Source organism: Pseudochaenichthys georgianus, chromosome 17 (assembly GCF_902827115.2).
Source record: "Pseudochaenichthys georgianus chromosome 17, fPseGeo1.2, whole genome shotgun sequence".
Classification (NCBI taxonomy): Eukaryota; Metazoa; Chordata; class Actinopteri; order Perciformes; family Channichthyidae; genus Pseudochaenichthys; species Pseudochaenichthys georgianus.
Window position 1 is genome coordinate 21,389,002 of NC_047519.1, and position 23,834 is coordinate 21,412,835.

Here is a 23,834-nt window from a genome sequence, read left to right on the forward strand (position 1 = left end):
CTCCTTCAAAATAAAAGCATAGAGAACTACTGCAGCTCAAATAACGATGATAAATAATGATTCATGTAATACAAACAAAAACAGCTAGAAAATAAATATTGAATTACTAAATAACATAGACCCTTGTATAGCTCCAACAGTTAATAAACAGTCAAAATGTTACGTTAGGGTATTTTATATAACTGTTCAGTTTCTCTTTCCAACCCTCAAACCACAGTTGGTGATTGTTGTACAACAAGCCTGTGGAAAGGCTAACGGGGGGTTGGGATGAGTTTTATTTAGTTTCGCTTGAGTTTGAATGAAGTGTGTCGTACGAAGTTCAGCGAGTAAAAATGACTGTTTCTGTCAAAGGATGCTTTGAAGAGAGCATATTAATCATACATTTTTTACGTTAATAAATTCTACTTATTGTCAACATCTGTATGTATTTTACATCCATGTAAACAATTGTCATAGCATTGCACTGGACAAATAATGGAAATGACTGAGGTGTCATGTTTCCATCAGTGCCGATCAGTGCTGGATCACATTTCTTCCGGAAACGAAAGGCGACAGTAACCTTTCCCACTATTGGCAAAACCCACAGCGAGTGTTTTCTGTTAACTGTGGAAAAGGCGCTATGGGGAACTCCACCTGACGTCTGTTTTACTCTGTCCTCTGTCTCGCTCAGGTTGATCTGTCCCCGTCCTTCTGTGTCCGGAGTCCTCACCGTTGTGACAGAAACCTGCTGACGTTAACGCCCCCTCCCCTCCTCGGACCCCCGGCCTGCAGAGTCTTCTGAAGATGCGGTATGAGCGACGGGGAGGAGGAGGAGGAGGAGGACAGCATGAAATGTTCTTTTTGCTCTGAGACTGAGGCACTGGCTGTGAAGATGATGTTTTTTTCCCTCCCATATGTTGGCTCCTTATAACTCTTGTCATCCAGTTCTGTCACCCCCCCCCCCCACACCCTGACATCCTCTATAGAGGCCCGAGTGTTTTTCCGGACTATACAAACACCATCACCCCCTGTACCCCCGCCCATCCACCCCCTCTACCCCACATCCTGTTTCTTTGACTACCTTTTGTTTTTACTGAACCCTAATGGCAGATTTTAAGACACATTGTGATGTGTGAAAAAATTAAAGAGAAAAGATAACAAAAGTTATGAATAATTCTATATTTAAATCTATAATGAGAATAATTATGATAGTACTCTACTACCACCGTCATAAAAACTGCATGCTGTACAGAGCTGGAAGAAAGGGAAAGTGCTTGGTTTGTGGACAGACTGAAGCTTTGAGATCCACCGCCGATCTGTTGGGGATGTTTGATTTCCATTTAGGTTTCTTTCTTTTCTTTTCTTTTTTCCAATGAATATTTTTTAATTATTATTTATATAAAATATGTCCCAAACAGGCTATTTTGTTGGATGATCCTTTCTGTTTGATTTTGAGACGAGCATATTTTTTATCATACAGTACACCTCAATGTCCTGGATTTTTTTGTGGTATTTTTACCACTGTCCTTTAAAAGGTTATACTTCGATAGAAATACTCTCCTCGTCTTTCCGGGGGTTTGTCGTCGGATCATAGAATATCAAGAGCTGCTGCCGCTCTGCTGCAGGCGGTGTGTCGTCACAATCAGCCAGTCGTCTGTTTTCCAGCGAAGCTCTTTGTTACGCTGATCACATCAATGGGAGCTCTTCCCCCCCCACCTCCCTTTTCCGCAGCCAGACCCATCGTCAGCCGCTCGCTGGGAATAGATCAGAGAGCAGGTGAGTCACAACTCTGAGGGAGGGAGGGAGGGAGGGAGAGAGAGAGAGAGAGAGTAGTGCTTCCCACGTCAGCAAGGTCGACGGAGAGATTCTCCGTTGAGCGAGACGCAGGAAAAATGATTGTTTCAGCTGCGTGATTGGTTCATCAGGACAACTTGGATGAATCTGCCGTCATGACGGTTTCACACACATCAGCTTACGTTTAACACATCACAACAGCATAGTCAAAATTTGATGAGTCACTTTTTTCCACTTTTTTAATTCAGAAAAATGTTCAGTCCAAAATGTTAATGTGCCTCAGATGGTCCACATGGTCTGGCCTTTGTCAAGCCTGAGATACATTTGAATTGTCTGCACTACTTGTTTTACAGTTAAGCAGATGGTTCAGCATGAATGAGGACAGAGGCGGGAGTTTTATTACATACATGTACTGTAACCCAGGTCTGTGTGAAAGAGGGAAAAGGGACAAGCTGTGCCTACTCTCAGTTTCATCATGACATGCAGCAATGTTCTCATGTTGAAGAGATGCAATTTGACACGAATGCAAAACGAATAATTACATTTGACATCCATACTGGCAGAGAGAGAGTAGAGAGAAAGCTATTCCCCCTGTGATTCTACCATGTCAAGACATAATATCTGCAGAGTATTACCTAGAGGCTCGAGTTGCCAGTGTTCTATCTTTTTCTTAATGTCAACAGACAAACAAAACCAGCTGAGTTTCAATTTCTCTCATCATTTCTCTCTTCCCTAGCCCGTCTGTGGCTCAGCCCATTGTTTTACCATTGAGGACAATTCTTTAGAAATGGATGACGCATATTTCATTTATATTTTAAATGTTTAATTATTTTGGGCCCTTTGGTTCTAAGCTAACGTTACTTGAATGAGGCTTTATTCATAGTGCAATTTGAGAAACAATTTGTGCTATAGTTCATATTTATGTGATTCATTCAAAAATAACTTAATATGGCGGTGTATAAGAAATGAAGAATGACACTCAATCCATAAATGTGGCCCAACATTTATTATTTGAAAAGGAATAATCTATCAGACATTGGCTTCATTACCTGATAGTAGGATGAATTAGTTAATGTTGTCTTTTTGTGGCATTTGTTGACAATAAGACCAACGGAGGATATCACCAGACTTATGTTTCATTTAGTAACACGGAGTAAATATGTCCCACGACACTGCTACTTAGTTTCAGCCTCTTCTTTCACAACCTCAAGTCTCTGTCACTGGACCAGCTGTCTCCAGGCCTGAGAGGCTCCTGTGTCCCCGTTAGTATCATCTGTCAGTTCCCCCCCCCCCCTCCGAGTCTCAGCAGTGAAGCAACACTTTGCTCAAGCCCACGGAAGCTCCTGGATACCGCCTCCTTACTTATGATAAATAACAGGAAAAAGACTAACCACAATCCTATAAAAATAGATGAAATATGGGTACAAAAATTCTGGGTGCACATATTTTCACTGTTGGCATTATAGCCTGGGTCTCCCATCTGTTTGTAATTAAGATATAGAACGTGTATTCTCCAGATCTGCTGATATGGTGTTGATGAAAGACCACTGAATTACTGTAATGATTTCGTTTTTTTAACATGGTCGGTATTCTTCTTATCGCCAAATACAGAAACCGACAAGAAGGACACTTGCGGTTATGGTTTTAAAATGACGGGTGACGGAAACTCCGTCATGATCTTTCTTCCCATCAAAGTGCTTTTTGTTTTAAAGATAACACTGTACAGTATCCACATACACATTGTTTGGACATAGAGTAGCATGCTAAAAAGTCACAGTTAAAAATATTACATTTTCTAAAGATGGGTCTATATTTCAAAGCTATGTAATGAATGCATTTGATTTTAGGAATGGATACCAATAAAGAAAAAGGGTGCGTCACATAGCGTCAGTGGAAATAAAGGTCTGAATGGAAATGCGGGTAGAGACTGGCCTTCAAATAAATAAGTAAACTTCTCTCCCTCGGGATATCGCTGTGTTCTTGAAGATTTTCCTAAATTGTCCATAGATTGTATCTAACACATGATGACGTTCAAAGTGCTTTAGACAATTTTCCAGTCTGTCATCTTGAGATGATATGCAATACAAGTTAAAAAGTAGATGTTATTGTTTACCGGTTATATGGGGCTGAAGCCAGGGGAGGCTGTGTGAGAGATGGTGAGCGATCGCTCTTTTGCTCCCTGGCCGAGCTTCTCCGCAGAGCGCAGGCCGCCGTACAGCCTCTCCTCCACCGACACAGCCAGCTTGTCTGCCAGGCTGCTCTCTGAAAGAATGGCTTGACTGCTGTTGTTGTTTCTGTTGACGGCTCTGGGATCCATGTGGCTCGTCTGTGTCGTCACCGCGCTCACAGACTGGCTAGTTGTGCTTTCTGTGCCTTTTCTTGCAGAGGCCTGGTTGCCCTCGGCAGTCGACTCACCGCGGCTCTCTGTCACGTCAGTGCCTTCTGAGGTCGTATGGGCTTTACTCACTGCATCGTCCCCTGCGGCTCCTTCACTGGACAGATCTTTGTTCTCTGTGCTCTCATTCGCTGCTTCCTCACAGGCTGCAACCTCGCTGGCTTCTTCATCAGCGGCGCTCGCAATGCGTGAGAGTGTGCTGTGATACCTCATGTCCAGAGGGTAACTGGCACTGTCACCTCTCCTCAGTGGAGTGAACCTCTGCCTCTCCAAAGATGGGGAATACCTACCCCCAGCGCCTGACCCTGGGTCGCTGTATTGCTTGTGTCTCTGCCACTGTTTGCGGAGGTGAACTCTGGACCGGTGCCTGGAGCGCAGCGGAGAGTCCTGCTGGTCAAAGCGCGGATCATGGCGGAGGAACTCGTTGAAAAGGGCATCCGTCTTCTCGTCAATGCTGTAGTCGCGGCGGCGGAGTCGAGGTTTGTGAGGACTAGAGGATTGTGGGATCTGCTTGATCAGCGGAGACATCAACTGGGGTTGTGATTCTGAAAGTTTCTGAGGGTGAAGTGATTTCAAAAGCTGAGATGGTTCTTGAAGGGTGACCGACTGCTTTCGAGTTTGAGATCTCGCCTTTCGTTTCCCCTCTGTCTCCGCTCTGTTGGCCACGTCATCCTCCAGCTCCTCCTGGAACAGCCTGGCCTCGATGCTCTCGCACACTGAGCCTTTCCTCCCCGAGTTGGTGAAGAACAACCTTCTCTCAGATGCCGTCTTCCCTCGAGAAGTTCCCGGAGTCCCAAACAAGCGCATTTCCTCAGGGTGTCTTGAGGGTGCTTCAATGGAGGTGTAACCGCTGTCCATCTGGAGGAGCTTCCGGTTCCCTGCCTCGCTCTCTCCTCCAGCTCCACTCCCCACCTCACTGTCCCCACCTGACGCTCCTCGGATCCCACCTTCCATCATCCCTCCGTCCCCTTCTCCCTCATGCTCATCGTCCAGGTCTTGGGACAAGCAGCTGTCCAGGCCATAGGGAGCTCCTGCACCCCCAAAGGACGAGCTGCTGTCGGCATCACTGCGGATCGACTCCCGGTCTGTGCTGCTGTGGTCTGAGGAGGCGTATTGTTCTAGAGAGGCTCGCAGGCTCCAAATGTCTCTGTACAGGGAGGGAGGCGCCTCCGAGCTCTCCTGGCGAATCATGAAGGAAATGGATGAGCCCGAGTCGGTCCTTCGTCTGGCCTCAGCTCCAAACACCATCTCATCTCCGTCATCTACCTCGGCCTCGCTCTTCTTCCTCACATCTGATGTCTCTGTGTCTTTAGTTGCTCCAAACATGTCTTCAGATCGTCCCTGTACAGCAGCTCCTGCACCAAACAAGTCATCTACCGATTCTTGTTCGTCCCCTGCGGCTTCCGTCTCTATAACCGCACCAAACTGTGTTTCTTCTTCTGTCCCATTCACTGTGGTCTCCTCTTGCCTCGGCGCGTAACTCTCATTTGTTTGCGAGCAGAGATCCTCTCTTCTGCCGCTGCTGCCGCCTACCTCCACCATGTCCTCCATTGTTACCCTGTATAGATGAACAACAGCCCTTTAATTAATGATGCTGGGAATGTAGAAGTGCATGTTATTGGATTAGAGGAAGGCATGTACCTGCTGAGGAAGACCGAGGACATGGGTGCTGTGTCGGAATGAGACAGAGACTCTGCAGAGAGGGACTGGAGACCACTGGTCTGGATAGGGGACTGTGGGAAAGAGTCCATGACCTCGTCTCTGAGAGATGAAGAGTCGTTTTCGGTGTGATCCGTGGTTTCACTTGCTGCTCTCTGCCTCTGGAAGGGCCTTCTCTTGGGCGATCCTGGTAGAAATTCACATACAAAATAGCGATGTTTTTCACAATTTCTTTATCAAAGCTACTTTTGAAGACATAATCAACAAATGTAAGCTACTGATTGATTTATAACATGTATTCAAACCTTTGGCCTCCAGGCTGGCAGCCCGGTGACTGCTGTCAAACTTCCACTTCCGGAAGTAAGGCCCTGCTCCCTCCAGACTGGCATGGCGCCGCAGTTTAGAGAAGAAATGCAGAACTGAAGTCTGGCCTGTAGCTTGAGTCAACTCTCCTCTCATCCCCCTTTCGCTCTCAGCCCTGTCCCTGAGAGCCTCCATCTGACAGAAGTGACGAAGGGAGAGGAGGATGGAGAGAGGTGATGAGACATTAAGGAGGGGTTGAGGCAGACAGGCTGAGATGAATGGTGACTGGCAGAGGCAAATCCCTCGGGGGGGGGGAAAAGCAGTTTGTCATGTTGTCACTCAGCTGCAGTGAAGACTGATGTCACAGTGCATCAGTAGGTCTGAGCCTGTGGCAGCTGCTTTTTACAACTCTATTTGTCCACGATACAAGCGGATCAATCCTCACTGAGGAATCAACCTGTGTGTGCCCGGACAATAAATGCATGCTGTTAGAAAACTGTGAAAGCAAATTGGTCATTTTAATCTATGTATTAGTACAGTTGAAAATAAGACTCATAGCTAAATCTGGCAAATATACATATTGGACTCGAGTGCTCATGTTAATATGTGCATTGTCCCTACTTAAATAAATAAACAAGTGCCCAGGATGAAAATAGTGATTTTGACTAAGAACAAAAAAACCATAAAATCACTCGGCATGTCAACCCATGATGAAGAAGCGATGAAGACTCAACAGCTCGTGGCTCTGTGAGGTTATACTTGGGCACAGCGTCACTGAGAACCACCCTTGAGCTGATCAGGACCAACTTAGTCAACATTGCTCTCCGAAGAGTGATGCCGCTAGCGTGCTGAAAAATGTACGTGTCTGATGCAATAACTATTTCATAACTGTCAATTAAAAGTGAGAACAATTAGAAACTCACTGTCTGGGAATGTGTGTGCAGTGCTTTCATGGCGGATGGTACCTGTCTGAGGCTCTGGTCCAGGATGGTGGAGTGGTGCGGGTCTCCTGGAAGACCTCCACTGAGGCTCTGTCCCACCCAGTCGGGGACTCTCCTCTCATTGGGCTGGAGGAAAAGAAATCAATGCAGGTTGGAGAGGAGAAAATAAACCTGGTTTGTTTTGAGACAAATCACTGCCAGTAAAGTCACCTGGTAGATGGCGAGGGGCCGTTTGGGGGATGCGGTCTCATTGATGTTGACGGTGACGGTGCTGCTTTCCGTGGAGTCACACTCCATGATGGTGAGGATCTTCAGGTCACATGGTAACGGAGGCAGGTGGAGGTGAGTCAGCCGGGCCTTCTTCAGGTGGTGGAAGTCTCCCTCCGTCAGAGTGTATCTGGAACAGAGTCAACAAATCTTCTCATCTGCTTCCAGCTCATCAAAATATGAATGTATTGTCTGTTATACTGTACCTGCGTCCTTTCTCCTGGGTCGTCTTATCCTGTTCGTAAAGTGCAGATTCATTAAAGGAGACTCTGCGGCCAGTGGACCCAGTGGAGACAAATCGCTCCGACTCCCCATCGTGACAGCTGGCAGCTGAGAGAGCGTCTGATTCATCCAGATGAATGGTGATCTCTGAGTGACAAAGAGGACAAGGCCGAAGTGAGGGAGAAAAATAGCATTGGTGATGACAGTGGAGGAGAATAGATGTATGTATGAACTTAAGAAAATACACATCTCTGACCTTGGGTGGGCTGAGAATCCTCAGCATAAGTCGTGTTTGTCTTCTCAGGGTCATCGCTCGCTCTGAAAGTGGAAACAATTTTTACTCTTTGTCAGTGATTGAAAAATCATTCAGCTCTTCAGTAAAAGAACTCCATTACACCTCCAAGTTCTGCATTGACCTAAGTCAAAGTATGTCAAATCAATTGATAGACAGTACTTGCATGAAAAACTATAAGTTGAAAATAGTTTAGTTAACTAATCGATTAACAAGCTAATTATTTCAGCTGTACTTGTTTGTGAATATTAATATATGTATGTCACTAACTAACCAAAGCTATCAGATAAATAAACAGCTACTGTTTCCTGTTCAGCACAATGGACAGGAAACTAATCCACTCTGTCACAATCACATCAGCTGCTGTGATGTTTGCAGAAGAACCGGGCCTGCACCCACCTGGAGTAGCGGCGGCCGCCCATGCAGCAGCAGTGGCAGAAGAGGAGCAGCAGGGAGAGCAGCACCAGCGTCCCCCCCGCAAAAACACTCAGCAGCACCAGCAGCAGCACATAGTTCTCCACCTGGCCCGCCGACACAGGCACATCCTGAAGAAGAGCAGCCAGGGAGAGAGGTTAGGTACATTTAATCAATACAGTACACATGTGGGGTAACCCTACCTAACCCTAACCCTACAAATACATACATCATTTAATCTCTGAATGAACCAAAGATCAGGTAATCTCTCCGAGTTATTCCCTTTTTTCTAGCATTTTCTCTGTGAATTATTAGTTTTTTAGTATGAGTTTGTAATAGTGTATCCCAAAGTTGAGTTTATCTGGCATATACTGGACCATGTATGTTCTCTCAGCTTGGGTTTAGCATGCTTTGCATTGCAATGAGGCTTCTATACCCTACCTCTTGTGAGATCAAGGGACTACAACTTGTATGTAGCCTGAAATAAATAAAGATTTACCTTAACTTTAGAATAGAACTCAGCATTTCTTTGCTGACAGGAATATAAATCAAATACTGACAGAAAAAAATAAAAACCTGTCACTAAAAATACCAGTCTTCCAAACCTATCTAGCTCAAACCCCGGTACTCTCTGAAGTGTGTCCTGTTTAGGTTGCACAACATCAATTGAATTCCCATTGCTTGTGTTTATTGGTGGAGCTCGTAACTCATTCCTTTAATAGCACAATAAAGGAGAGGCTTACATATCTCTGTTGTCATGTTTAGTGTGTTGCTGGCTGTGTTAGTCCTGCTGGGACAATAATTGATTCTTCTCCCTTTGAGTTTCGCAGCATTGAGGAATCTCTTTGTCGCATTACGCTGCCAGCTAAGCGCTATAATATTTAATAAGAAGTGGAATTAACACTGAAAGACTTTCTTAAGTAACTGCCTCTTCACAGTAATTCTTACGCACAGACACACACTTTCTACTCTTTCTGATTAATACCCTCAGTCTTGGCTGAGTGAGCTTGAGGATGCTAATCGAAATGTCAGCGAGACTCTTAATTCAATCTCCTAGCTCTTCTCACTGAGGGGGAAACGAAGCCTCCGCAGGCTAAAAATGGAAATCGGAGGAGGACTGAGGACGCACATGAGCAATCCCCACACCAGACTTTCCTGCCTCTTCTTCCGATGTCAGTTTCCAAAGAGAGGGATAATAATTGGGCTCTTTTCACCGTCACAAATGGAATATTCATCTATTGCAACATTTAGAGTTACATAAGATACCAAAATACCTAAAGGAGGTGTACTACAAAACTAAAGGGCTACATAGCAAGATGGCTGGTACCCTGTGAATGATAAAGGTATTTCTGTAAAAACAAAGCATCAATCAATCTTTGTCAACCTCAGTCACAATCTCAATCCAACAGTGAGAAAGTCGCTACGCAGAAGAGGGACATTTTGTACTAATAAAACCAGAAAGGGTTGGTGATTATGTGCATCGGAGCAAATGAAAACATCCTTTTTATCCTCTTTTCATTCAACCTCGAACCTGCTTCAGGCCTGAACATGTTCAACTAAGTCCATGACGCACGCACGCCCACTTAGATATTTGTACAGCCATTAAAAGTTGCTATGGCCTACATTTAGCTGAAGCCTATGGGGAGATTCAGAATGATGTGTATGAAACCGTGTGTGTGCGTGCGTCTATGTAAGAATAACAGCTCCATCACGGCACACCTTGATACACTCACAGCACACACACATGGTTTGTCAGAGTGTCTGTAGCCTAATGAAATCTGCTATTTTTACAAGCTCAGCCAAACATGAAGAACAACACAATCAATCAGCGGGAGCAGCAAAGCCTCTCGCCAGTCTTTATGCCATGTTTTTCACACACACTGAGTCAAACAACAGTCAATTGTCTCTCCCCACAGACAACCTTAACAGTCCGATAATCACCGCCGCTGGATCAGATTCCCCCCCCCCCCGGCCTCCAGAGGCTGCATGGCACACAAAGCCAGCGGCACACTCTGTTTCTGAGTCAAATCCTCTTTAGATGCAGATCCAGCTATCCCCCACTACAGCTTCACCTGGATGTGTAATACCTGTTACTGGAGCCATGGTGGTGTTAAATCTGTGTGTGTGTGTGTGTGTGTGTGTGTGTGTGTGTGTGTGTGTGTGTGTGTGTGTGTGTGTGTGTGTGTGTGTGTGTGTGTGTGTGTGTGTGTGTGTGTGTGTGTGTGTGTGTGTGTGTGTGTGTGTGTGTGTGTGTGTGTGTGTGTGTGTGTGTGTGTGTGTGTGTGTGTGTGTGTGTGTGTGTGTGTGTGTGTGTGTGTGTGTGTGTGTGTGTGTGTGTGTGTGTGTGTGTGTGTGTGTGTGTGTGTGTGTGGTACTCACAGTGGAGTTCTCAGTCAGACTTGTCAGAAAAGGCAAATCATTGCTCATGGTCCAGGTCAGCGTGAGTGAACCCTGCAGAGGACGGAGAAGGTGAAGTCAGACAGAGCTGCTGCTTCTTTCTAGATAACATTACTATTTATGTTGTTTCAGGAAAGGCAGCAGATTTATGTTCTTATTGCCATTCCTATTGGGTGTTTTGAAATTCCTTGCAGCAGCCCTGACTAGGGCCATGTTTGTTATTAAGTTAGATGATTTGCAAGAGGCAGGGGCTACATTTATTTAATTTAATCATTTATTTAGCAGGGACAATGCACATTAATGAGCACTTAAAACAAAAAAATGCAAATGGTGTAAATATGCCGGATTTTAACTTGGAGCTAATTTCCATCCGCAGTCCCTCACATAAAACATTTAAGAATATGACAATTACACACATAGCAAAAACAAATACATGATGTGCAAAAGAGCAAGAGCAGCATACACAAGTATTTACCACATGGCAGTACAATCTAGCAGCAACGACATATAAAGTGCAAGAGAAGATACAAGAGCTACCTAGAGGAGGTAGAGGACTTACCCCTGTGTTAAAGTGCATTTAGCTGTACTTGCACGTCTGTTTGTTTCTCAACCATTCTTTGAGTTGACCTTTAAAACTATTGTGAGTGGGACAATCCCGTATCTGAGTTGGGCGGCTATTCCAGAAAGAGCTGTCTTTAATGGAGAGGACATTTTGTCCAAAAGTGGTCCGTCTACGGTGGACTTCACAGTCTCCTCTGGTTTCTGATCTAGTGCAGCGACCAGTGTGTTTTCTGTGGATGAATTCCCCTAAGGGGGGAGGGGGGGGCCAGTCCATGTAAACATTTATAAAAAAAAACACATACTTTTAAAAGACTTAAAATTGTCAAAACTCAAGAAATTGTGTTTTTCAAGGATGGTGCAGTGGTGGTATGAATATGGCTTTCTGTCAAACACCTTGATAGCCCTCTTGTACAGCTGTTCTATCAGTTTCAGGCTTGTGGCACAAGCAAACGACCAGTTTGTAAAACAGTATTCAATGTGGGATAGAATCATACAGTGGAGGTACTTTAAGTTTCATTAACCATTCCTTACCCACCTCTTTCAAACTCCAAAAGTTATAATGATAGCTTTCTGTTACTATTTGGATGCCATTAGAAGAACAAAATGAAAATATTATAAAACTCTTGACTGGCTGAACACTACTCCTAAAGAAGATATACTGATTGTCTTCCTTACATTGGTGTACTGCCCCTTTAACATACCAAAGTCATGGTTATTATTGAAAGATTATTGAATGCCCACTGGGCCTGAGCCTCCTTTTGTTAGCCATTTTCTTTTGGGAAGTCAATATAATGCATGTTGATCATCGCTTCACATCAAAAACGAGACACAGAAAAATCAATATGAGACATAATATTACCACAAATAGATGCAAAATTACCACAGAGGTTGAGATACCAGAGAACTAAAAATAGCCACATAATTACCAAATAGAGATGCAAAACTATCAAAAAGACGTGTCCTTGAATGTGTGGGTCTTGTTCGTATGTAGGAGGTGGGAGCACTTTTCCCAGGGTCCCATTGTCTCATAATCACCTAAAGTTACATAAACTCTTGTCCTGAATGAGAGTTATACACACACACACACACACACACACACACACACACACATGAAATAACCGAGAATATCTCAGCTCAGTCTTTACACTTTCTGTAAAATGGGACTGTGAGACGGAGTCGTTTGGTAAAAGGAGGTGAAAGCCTTCGGTTTATAATCACTTGCACAAAGCAGAGCTTGTGTAACATCAGCCCGTGATTGCATTCCTTACACAGACCGGTAACACTGCCGCACATTCCCTCTCCATGTGAGAGTCATATTTGATCTAATATCTCATAGAAACCAACAGCTAAAGGTAACAAGGACGAGGATGAAGCTCTGAATAGCACACCAACAATAGAGACCCACACACACTAAGACATCATGTTGAATGTTGGTAACACTTTACTTTCACCCTTGTTTAGCAACAGAACATGAACGTTTAAAATATGGTTGTTGTTTTAATCAGATAGTAAGGCATGTTCCTTATTAACAAACAATTATACACATTCCTATGAAGATATTTACCATTATTACAGCTTTTACAACTATTTTTAAGGCTTCATATTTACTCATTCCATCCCAGCCGACATGATTCGGGACTTAAAAGTAAAGTGAATTTTTAATAAATGATTTCAGACAGCTGTAGCCTTAAAACAATTCTGCTTGATTTTCTTTTTTTAGACACGGCCATAGTTTCCCTCGAGACAGATGTTGTGAAAACATCTGTCTTCTTTCTGCAGACTGAATATCAAACAGTATAATGGATAGAGGCACCGAGCATAAGACTAAAAATGGTCTCTTTCATGAAATGGTACAAGTTCTCATTTGTAATGTTCTTTCTTGTTACAACTCAATAAAATCACTAAACTTTGGTGAATTAGTGGCTTTAAAAAAAGAATACCTGCAATTAATACAGTTAGTCAGTCATGTCTGTTTCCTTTTATGCATGTCTGACATGAATATAATATAAACTATATTTACCCATGGTGCAAACTCGTGCTGAGAAACCAAACCGTGCTCAAACCCACATATACCTCAAATATTAGGAGATAATCCATCTAGAAACTGCAGCCATGACATTATAACATCTTAAATATTTCATAGTGTCAGTTTATGACTTATAAGAGAAAATAAAAGGAGAATTGTGTGTTGATTGCATGTTTGGCAAATACATTTTAAGATTCTTTGTATTCAATGTTTTTATATTATTATTATTATTATTATTAGGCTATTGTTATTTTAATATCTGCCCTATTCATTATGTCCTATTCTGAAAAAGAAAAGTGTATCCTTGTTATAATAGGCCTAGGATAAAATAAAAATGAAAGGCTTGTGACGTTTACCAACTTGCCTTCTAAGCTTCGCAGACAGGTGGAGAAAAAGGAAACCCGCGTGTGCGTCTTTGTGCGCGCGTTCGTGTGTGCGTGTGTGTCTGCGCGTTCGTTCGTGCGTGCGTGTTGTGTGTCATGACATGTTACATCCCCCCACATCATGTCTCTCTTTAGCATCAGGCAGACAGATGGAGACAGACAGACATCCACATACTTCCATCCCATAAGTGCACAGTGAAAATGCCCGTGGTGTATACACCCTTTCGAGCACCGTCAGTAGTAAAGTGCATGGCGGAGGAGTGGACCGGAGGATGTGCTGTGATCTTACGGTGAAACAGGTGGTGTTGCAGCAGCGTCCCTCCGCTCTGCAGACTACAGGGAGCCGCTGCAGACGCTCAGCAGCAGCAGCCTCAGCATCAGCAGTAGCATCTCCCTCTCTCCTCCGAAAACCCTCCGATCAGGACTGTCCCACATCTCTGCTTCGTGTGTGCTCAGCCTGCGGGGAATAAATCACGACCAGTCACTCAGGAGGAACCCTCATGTGCCAGCCAGTCAACTCTCACTAAATCACTGCGATTAACGAGCTGTGGTCACCTATTTTACATATGTATATATATTTCAAAAATAAAAATGCTAGGCTACATATTTCACTGTGAAATGTCAAGCCTGTTGGTTCAGGGAAAAAGACCCACACTCACCCGACTGTAGAGTCCGTGTGAAGCGGTGATCCACATGCAGCCTGCTCCCTCTGCATACTTTAATTTGGGCTTCAAATACAGACTGTAGTTATGAATGAAACCTCACGCGATTAGACACACCCACCGCCCTCTCCCTACGCACCACGTGACCAGCAGTGATGATGAGAGATGGAGGAGAGAAACTCATTCACAGCAGATGCCCATCAATGGCAGCTGCTGACGGAGCGGTTGGTTGGTTGTCTAGCTGATTCATGTTGCATAGATTCAACATGTTATTCAATATTTAACACGTTTACATTTGCTGCGTTCGAGTCTGTCACTGATGCTTTGTTTTACGACACACATGCACGGGGACAGATGGGTGTTGTAGACGTGTTCTGTAATCTCACGTTTTACCACCAGGTGGCAGCGTTGCACGGTTGTTTTCTGGTTGATAAACATAGACTACAATGAAGATCCTCATACAGCTAAAGTTTGAATTTAGTAGAACCCTTCAAAATAAGATAATTTAACACGAATACGAATGTTTCTCTAATGAAAGGTGAAAGATATCTCATTTTATTCATTTATATAAACATATAGCCAACTTTTCAGTGATTTGGCAACATTTTCATCGACCTGCACTCCATTGTGTGAATGTAATCATTTGTATTAGTCTTATTTAACATAAAATAAGGGTTTTTGTGTCCTAAATCACTGAACTACATATTTATTAACCATAGTATACAATCCAATTGTTCCTATAACATGTAATTAAACTATTTTTATTTGAAAATAATTTGTGTATTTTCCTTTTTAATTTCACACTAGAGTAACCTATTGTGATATCAGTCAATTGCAGTCCAATAGGTTAAATGCATGGATCTCTTTGCTGTTTGCAAAATAAATGATGTCTTAACTTGTTTTACTGATGAAAATTAAGTTAAGTTACACCCAGATGTATACATTTTTGACGGATGAATTTGAGATGCTGTCCATTTAGGAATGTAACCACATGGTGTAACTTGAGTGGCCTCTCTTGTCTTGTCAGGCTATTCCTGTACATCTCTGGGACATTTGAACTCTAAGTCTATTTTCCACTTGCTTAAAAGGGTCTCATTAACTCTACTTGCAGTAAAGTCTCTTCAAATATCTGGAACATAAACACACCAAATGGTTTTCAAGGACTTTTTTCATACACTTTGGAAGAAAAAACTGTTCCCACTGTATGCACAATCTCTGAGAAGATATAGCCTTTGGACCACTACATACAATTCAAAAAGATATGTTAAATGGATTGGCATTATAGGTTTAATACTATTTACAATACTGCAAAACAAGTCTAGTTGATCAATACTGAGAACAAAACAGGATCTAAAACCTATTGTATTGGAAAGTATACTAAATGTTGTAGCTAAATGGAGACGATTTGGTTTTTTAGATTATTTTACACACGTCTCTTAGCATATACTGTCAAACCTTATTTTGTGTAAATGTCAAGATGTGACTTTGAATTGTTGTACTGCAATTTAAAAATGTACACTGATTCAACTAATAGGACTTCTTTGGTCAATTCGTTTCTATACGTTCAGTGAACGTCCATGGATAGGTATGTTTGTAGTCCTACAAAAGAGAATAAAACAGGAATTGCTCTGAAATATCTTTTAAAGTTATTTTTGAAACGTCTTGGCCACAAGCAAAACAAATCAAGCCTCTTAAAGGTGATATAATGGCACAATAACAATTGTGGAAATCCCACCACTTCTATATTCTAAAAAATATATATGTCAAGGTTGATCATTCTCATTGATCAAATTATTCAATTTGCTAATATTAAACTTAAATGCCTAAACAATCTGACTCCTGAAGATCTCAATGACATGGTGATACCTCTTTGTGTTTTAAGATCTGTGTATGGGCAACATTAGTCCATGCTCTATACTTGTTCCAATGAGATTAAGCATTTTATAAATATATAAAAGCATTTGGTGGTTTGCTGTAAAGAGCTAAGACAATGACCAGGAATTAATTTGAAGCTTTTTCCATCCCAATTAAGGATCTAAAGAAATGTAATGAAGTTCAGTGAAGAGACATTTTTCTCCACCTATTTTTATTAATGCAACAGACAATGTTCTCAGTCTATCAATGCAATTCATATTGAAATACTCAGGACAGATTCTTGACGTACAAATGTTTTTGTCTCTGAAATTCCAAAGACTGTATAAAGGTGCAACATACCGGAGGACTGGAACATCTGGGAAATGATGCCAGGAGAGGCTGTGCAGGGGCAAGAGGAATGATGTTTGTGTGCGTGTGCATGTGCGTGTGTGTGAGATTGTGAGTTGACGTCAGAGCTGCGTCTGTGCATGCTCTGGAGAGCAGGACATCCTGTGGAATTGTTCTCAGCGAGGCCCGAAGAATGTAAAGCAGAAACCTCTCCCTTCTCGTTAGTCTCGGAGAAATGTTGGAGTGGCACGATGACATCTAAATGCTGGAGAGGAATGAGGGCGGGGGAGGCTAATTAGGGAGGGAGAAGAACAAGATCTTCATTAAAATCTTACTGTGTTCATCAAGTCTCTGAGAAGGTGCAGAGAAAGACTGGAAAACAATAGTGTGTGGGCTTCAGATTAGGCTTCAATTGTTGTTTGATTTTATTAATGTGCATGGCTCCCCTTTTTCTAGAGCATAGACTATATATATAAACATCAGAAAAAGCAAGAGATAGAAATGGAAATACTCAGCTATGCAAAACACAACAGAAGTGTAAAAGAGAATGTTGATATTTGCTTTGCAGTTTTTGTCACTGTACAGGTTTTCAGACAGAAAAGACGCCATGAGGCAAACATGTCTGCAGAGAAATGAGTGTGGGTGTGAGGAAGGGAGGTAGGTAGGTGGTATGGGAGAGGAGTGACGCAGGCTGGATAAAGCGGGGGTGTTGTGGGTGTAGCTATTTTTAGCCACTGTGAGGAGACACATATTAGCTGCATTTCTTTGGCCTATCCCAGCTTCCTGCGTCACTTTACTCCTGGCTTGTCTTCTCTCCACTGAGAGTCATGTGACAGGTGCAACCCCGAGATCCAGAGGTGGGACACGAATACTAAGCAGCCGAGGATGAGGAAGACTGCAGAGAACAAAGGGTGGATGCTGTCTGCGAGTGTCTCCTCCCACAGGCTGAACAGTGAGATTATACCGCATCCAGAGATGTGCTCGTGATGAACTGGTCAGGGTGTTTCCATGCTTTCAGCACAGTTCATGCTGAAGCAGGCTTCAGCATCATGTGAGCTTGTAAAAGAAAAATTAGGAATGATTTAGAATGTTCTTGACATATAGCCCACTGAATTTCCTCTTAACCTGATTGAAATATAAACATATTTTACAATATAAATTATAGATGATGTGTTATTTGGACATCTATTTGCTTAGCTGATCTTAATTAGTATATACTACAATATATTGTTGTCAACATGTTCAGCTACTAAAATGTCCCAGAAATGTGCAAAAAACATTTTAATCATTACAATTGATAGTGATTATAGGTGTCGAGTTATAGTTGTCAAGTTTGTAATTCAACTCAATAATTTCAATATCACCCAAAAAATGTGTTTTGTCTTCTTGGGTAATACAAATTAGGTAAAGTGTGTATAGGCTGCACAGATACATGAGTTAGTTTGCAATAACATGAAAGGATTAAAAGAGCGTAAATGGAGAAAACCTATTCAAAATACCACAATAGAGTGTTTGTTTTGCTGGTAAAAAAGAAGGTAAATATTTTGACATGAAGACATTCTGTACAAAATGTTGTATCTGCTCTGCAGATTGCATCATTTATGAATGGCAAGTGAGGATGTTGATTGGATGATACAGTTAGACGGGTCTCGAGGTTCTTGCTGATTGGCTGTGTGGTCGAATGGGCGGAGCTTGTAGTGACAAGGGTTGTGGTGGTTTACGCTCGGTGGAGAAGTAGTGCTGCGTCTGTCAGAGCTAGGAAGGGAAACAGTTTCAATCTGGTTAAACCGCTCTGTTATGTGATTTTTTAAATATCCTTTTCACGCGGTCCACCAAGGCATGAGGACAACGAGTTAAAAGAGCAAAACTGTTGCATCTTGCTCAATTCAAGCGAGCAGTCTGGTTTTACATTTGGACCTTTCAAATAAAAAAAGCTTTATGGAGCAGCAGCGGGGCATCTGTAGCTTCACCCCGGGTGGGTCCGCAGGCTGCGGGACTGGGGTCTCCACCGGTCAGCCCACCATGCGTTTGTGCATCACCTCGACCACCGGCAGCCCGGTGGAGCTCACTGTGCCCCTGGGAGAGACTGTGGAGGGACTGAGGACTCACATCTCCCATAAACTTAGACTGGAGACTAACAGAATCGTCCTTCTGTTTAGAGACAGGTGAGTAATTTCTCATGTTGAATAAAAGACATGTTTCTCCGTCAGTTCTCTTTGGTATATTGTGTATGCTGATTGTATATTGCATGCTGACTGTTTAATGTGTATATGGCAGGCAGCTGACTGCAGGCAAACTGGTGGACCTGGGTGTAGCAGATGGAAGCAAACTGACCCTGGTCCCTGCCATTGAGGCTGGTTCAGCGGTAAGTAGGCCGGTGTACATCTCACCAGTGGAGGACAACTAAATACACATTATAGAGTATGGTACTCAAGTAAAATATTAAGGTACTTTACAGCTATATTTATTTTCTGTTACTTTGCATTTCTACTTCATTACAACTCAGGATTGGTAAATGTTCCTGTTGTCTCCTCTACATATTAAGTTACTTTGCAAATTAAGATTAACAATATAATTGACAGATACATTATGTATTAAGATAAGACTTGATTGATCCCTTTCACAAGCTACTTTTATTATCTAAAGAAAAAGGCTATATAAAAAATTCACAAATTCACAAACTGCAACATTAAATCACTGCTTCTTACACTATGGAGAAACACACTGCACTTACTTCATGAACACATTTAATCACACTTCATTTAGTGATGTCATGTTGATATTTTTGTACTGCAGTGCTCCACTGCCAGAGCTGAGAGAACCATAATGGACGTCTTGGAAAGTTTACCAGAAATCAAGGTAAGATAAACGTATTTTCAATGCCATTCTGTTGTTAACACTTGTTGAATGCATGAATGAGGCGTTTCCTTCAAAGAACTCATTCTGAGGAAGTGAAGCTGCATGGTGTTAATTGAACAGCTGTATGATTGAGCTGTCAGGGGAAAAGAAAAGCATACACATTCTTGTTTTAATGTTTCGAGGAAGACATGCATACACATGCAAACATCCTTAACAAAGGCATTTCACACCTGATTACTGACAGTCATACAGAATCCTCCCCACACACAAACATTTGAAGACATGTAATTCAATATATCCATGTAGACTGAAATGTTCATAAAAACAAAGTGAGTTCAGGAGGCTGTGCTGTTAACAGATACACCATGCTGCTCTTCTGTTTTGTTTCTGACAAAGTCGTTTCCTTGCTGTTGCCACAGTATACATGAGTGCCAGCAAAACCTTAAAGATTGTCCATTTATCTCTGAAGTAACTTTTTCTATCCTGCAGATCAGTGACTTCCTGTCTGGGCGCTCGCCTCTGACCATCAACCTGGGAGTCGGAGCCCAAACGATGTATGTGCAGCTCCAGCTTACTGCACAGAACGTGGCCGATCTGAGAGCTGGGGGAAGCAGTGAGCTTCAAACTGACCTGCCTGCTGCCACCATGACGAGCCCCCCTAACCCCTACACCAATACCCCAGGATCCACCTCACCTGTTTCCCAAACATCAAAGTCTTCTGTCTCCACGTCCTCGATCCAACTGAGCTCTCAAAGACACAAAACGTCCTTTAACTCAGCAGCTCCCCCCTCCCACTCCCTCACCACAGCTCTTCCACATGAGGTCTTTACTCCCCACTCAACACACACATCTCCTTCTGTTCTTTCAACCCCTTCTTTGCCTTCTGGTAGTCCACATCCCAGCTGTCCAGCACCAACAGCCACACCGGTCTGTCATCCTGCTCCAACCGGCTCCATCCCTGGACCCCACAGCCCAGCGCCAGCCTCCACCTTCACAGAGGTTAGCTCTATAAGTCTACTGCATTATGTGCTTGTCATTATCTTTAAATCATGTGATTGTGTATTACCATATGTCGATACCTGATTTCAATGCAATATAATTAAATCGTAGGAAGAGAAATTATCATAATCAAGTTTTGCCCTGCCCTTATTACAATGCTTAGTCATAGTTTCACCACTATGCCATAACAAGCTGTTCCAAATATGGTCTTTTTAACAGTTATAGTTTTTACCCCTAGTAATGGATGGTAAAAAACATGTGTTCTTTCTGTTTTACAGAGTAATGTTCATGCCTCATCCACGTCAGAGCTGTGTAAGCAACCAGGAGCTGTCATAGAAAGTCTTGTGAGCCACTCTCCAGGTGTCTTCTCCGGGACTTTTTCTGGTAAGTGAGTGAGTTAACATAACAGCGCAATCATTTTCCATTATTTTAATCGAGATGGACAGAGAATAATATCGTATAAATCCCCACAGAAGTGCTGATAGGCCTATAATTGAAATCCCAATTATATACAATAACTAAACATAGACAATAAATTTACTTAATTGTATACATTAACCATGAGACTAAAGATAGGGAATACTCTTTAGTTATATAAACTGTACAATGATAGTGTTATTTTCTATCCTACATTATTACTATAAGTCAAATATATAATCTTGTATTCTGCAAGGTACAGAACTGTCCTTCGATATAAAAACACAATTAATTTCAAGGAGGGCAGAAATGTATTAGCTCAATTGTGTTTTCTGGGTGTTCAACTAACAATTATATTCTTTAATTGAGGTATCTGCATTATTGATGAGCTGATTAATAACTTTGCTTATGAAATAGTAAAATGATTATAATAGCCCAAGAAGAAGTGTTCAGATTGCTTACTTCATTTGACCAGCTATTTAAAATATCTTCTATTTTATGGAAAAGATGAACAGCTAGTTATTACATTTGAGCAGCTGGAAGAGTAAACAGATAAACATTACTATACCAATTATTTGAGTATTATATTGCTTTATCTTAATCCACTATTGTTATTGATGCAGATCCAATGTGTGCAGTTTTCTTATTCTCACTTGGTATCCCATCAGGCTCTCTGGCCCCTTGCAGTCAGACCGGCATCAGCCATTCTCGACGAGGCTTTGGCATCATTCTCCAGATCCTCCAAGACCTCCTCAGAGCGGCCTTTCTCCACCAGGGGGCTCAACCTGCCCCTCCTCATCTCCGTTGTCCTAATATGAACCCTCCTTCCGGCCCACTGCTCACAGCAGAGCAGCCAAGCAAAGCAAAAAGCAAAACACTGGTCACCCAGAGGGCAGAGCACAGTAAAACCCAAGGTGATCACATGATATTATACACTTGAATACTGCATGATTTGCTGGAGGCTGCATTCATAAATACATCCCCTTTTTATCCATCTATGCCTGCTACTTGATGTTACTCCCTTTATCTCTGCCACATATTTCCATTACTTTGCTTTATTTTTTTATTTATTCTCCGTTGTACTAAAATATATTACCTGAAGATATACCGACCAGGAATATATGTAAAAGCATTACAAAGACAGATTAAAAAAGACATAAAGCAACTACAAAAATTGCAAAACAACCCTCAGATTAGCACAATAAGAGGGCAGTTCAACCACAAAGGCACACAATACAATCAACTAAATTGTCCACTAAGGGGCATAAAAGACCAAAAGAGACACAACATGACTATAAATAAATGCAGAACAACTACAAAGAGACACAAAATTACTACCAAGAGACACAATATGACCAAAAAAGGTACAAAATGATCGAGATAAGAGGCACATGTACCTGGGGATACAAAAATGACCTAAAGAGACACACAAAGAAGAACCATTATTAATCCTGCTTCTATTGCTTTTGTAAGAGAGATGGGCCTTTGCCTGTCTGTCCCATCATCTGCCCCCTGGGGCCCATTGTCTCATAGTTCAGCCATGCAGGCTTTATAATTAATTTCCACTGGGAGTCAGTGTATAAAGCACTCTCGTCTTTACTCTTCTACAACTCAAACTCACATCTCCTGCATATACATAGATGTAATTATTTACACCAGAACATACCAACCAATAACGTTCTCATTGTGCAGCATGTCTAACAAATTGTTATTCCCCCCTATTGCAGGTGGGGAGAGTCCCCCCTCATGCTCGTCCACACACGAGAATCAAACATTGCACTGTAAGCTGGAGCGCCTGCAGCACTTGATGCTTCAGAGGCGTCTTCGCAGGCGGACTCGCAGGAACTCGCAGACGTCTCACCCATACCAGCACCATCGCCATCGTCCCTAGTCTCCTGCAGGGAAGATATCCTCTCACTGTGATCGCTGTGGCAGCTTTCTGGTGTCAAAAGAAGCCAATCTGTAGACCAAAGCTGACCTCTGAACTTGTGGACTTGTTTAAGAGACTGAACGTTGTCACTATTTTTACACTCTGAGCAGTTCTAAAGAATGTATTTCCAAAATGTCTGTGGAGCATGACTCCTGTGCTGTCCCTGTGCCGAGTATTCATCCGAGTCTGTCCTCCACTGACATCGCTCTCATTGTCAAGAATGTACATTTTCATGATATACATTTTGGTGTTTGTACAAAGCGTACTATGTGTTTGTTTGTTTATTTCAATGCCTTAAATGTCCATGTCCACTCTATGTTTGGTTCTGTGCTGAGGATGTTCCTCTTAAATGTTTTACTTATGCAATATATTAAGTGTAAACACAAAGAAGGGAAAAGAAGAATAAAGAAAAACCTTCAAAACAAAGAGTTGTCTTTGTCAAGCCCACTTTTGAGGATGTGTGCTGACTAAAATGTTCTGCACACATGACTGCGATTGCTGATGTGAAACAGGGTTGGTTGTGTGTGAGGCCTGCAGACATGGGTGATCCTATTGGGCCAACACCCCCAAAACACAAATGAAATCAGAATAAAAAAGAGAACTAGACCAAAGAGCGACTCTGGAGGTCATGACCAAATCCCCCCCACACACAAAGGGGAAGAATCATCTGGCTGTAGACCTGAATGTAAATCACAGCAGGTTTGATAAGGACAGTTACGCCACACTCCTTTCCGATTCAGAATGAACCCCCCACCTGCATTCAGGTATGTGAACGGTTCTTCTCTTCCGACATCAACGACTCCACTGCAGGGGGTCAGTGTTTTATCTTTCCTTAAACTGCTTTGTTGAAGTACACTGAGAGCAACTATCTTAAAAGCTGTGTCAAACTCCTTGTGTACACACACTCAAACAAGTAGTTTTAGTGAACAGTGACTGCTTTAATGTTGACATGGGTGCACATACTATCGACTGATTAAATAACATAAGATCATATTACTTCACAAAAATCAGAGAATGAACAATATATTTGAAAAAAACATGGAATAAGTTACTAAAATCTGCCTTCCAACATCAAACAGCTCACTATGAACGTGTTATATCGTGTTTGCTTTATCACACATACTCAGGTTCA

At 42.4% G+C, this 23,834-nt stretch overlaps 3 protein-coding genes across 3 annotated transcripts in view; 2 read left to right on the forward strand and 1 right to left on the reverse strand.

The window, feature by feature from the left end:
- Positions 1-3,728, forward strand: part of stk11 (serine/threonine kinase 11) — a 20,394-nt gene extending 16,666 nt beyond the window's left edge. Inside the window, exon 11 of the mRNA XM_034104058.2 lies at positions 671-3,728. The gene's annotated coding sequence lies outside the window, so the exon portion shown is untranslated. The remainder of the gene's footprint in view (positions 1-670) is intronic.
- Positions 1,995-14,402, reverse strand: LOC117462024 (voltage-dependent calcium channel beta subunit-associated regulatory protein). The gene is made up of 11 exons (XM_034104057.2): positions 14,293-14,402; positions 13,923-14,090; positions 10,646-10,717; positions 8,252-8,397; positions 7,817-7,878; positions 7,545-7,707; positions 7,282-7,468; positions 7,096-7,197; positions 6,133-6,325; positions 5,810-6,014; positions 1,995-5,726 (listed from the first exon to the last, which is right to left on the reverse strand). Exons 3-11 carry the CDS (start codon positions 10,691-10,693, stop codon positions 3,890-3,892), a joined length of 2,943 nt encoding a protein of 980 aa, XP_033959948.1. The 5' UTR covers positions 10,694-10,717; positions 13,923-14,090; positions 14,293-14,402; the 3' UTR covers positions 1,995-3,889.
- Positions 14,403-18,187: 3,785 nt separating this feature from the next.
- Positions 18,188-23,132, forward strand: LOC117462370 (midnolin-like). Its single transcript, XM_034104575.2, has 7 exons — positions 18,188-18,662; positions 18,775-18,862; positions 19,294-19,356; positions 19,846-20,355; positions 20,634-20,739; positions 21,441-21,686; positions 22,500-23,132. Exons 1-7 carry the CDS (start codon positions 18,436-18,438, stop codon positions 22,661-22,663), a joined length of 1,404 nt encoding a protein of 467 aa, XP_033960466.1. The 5' UTR covers positions 18,188-18,435; the 3' UTR covers positions 22,664-23,132.
- Positions 23,133-23,834: the final 702 nt, after the last annotated feature.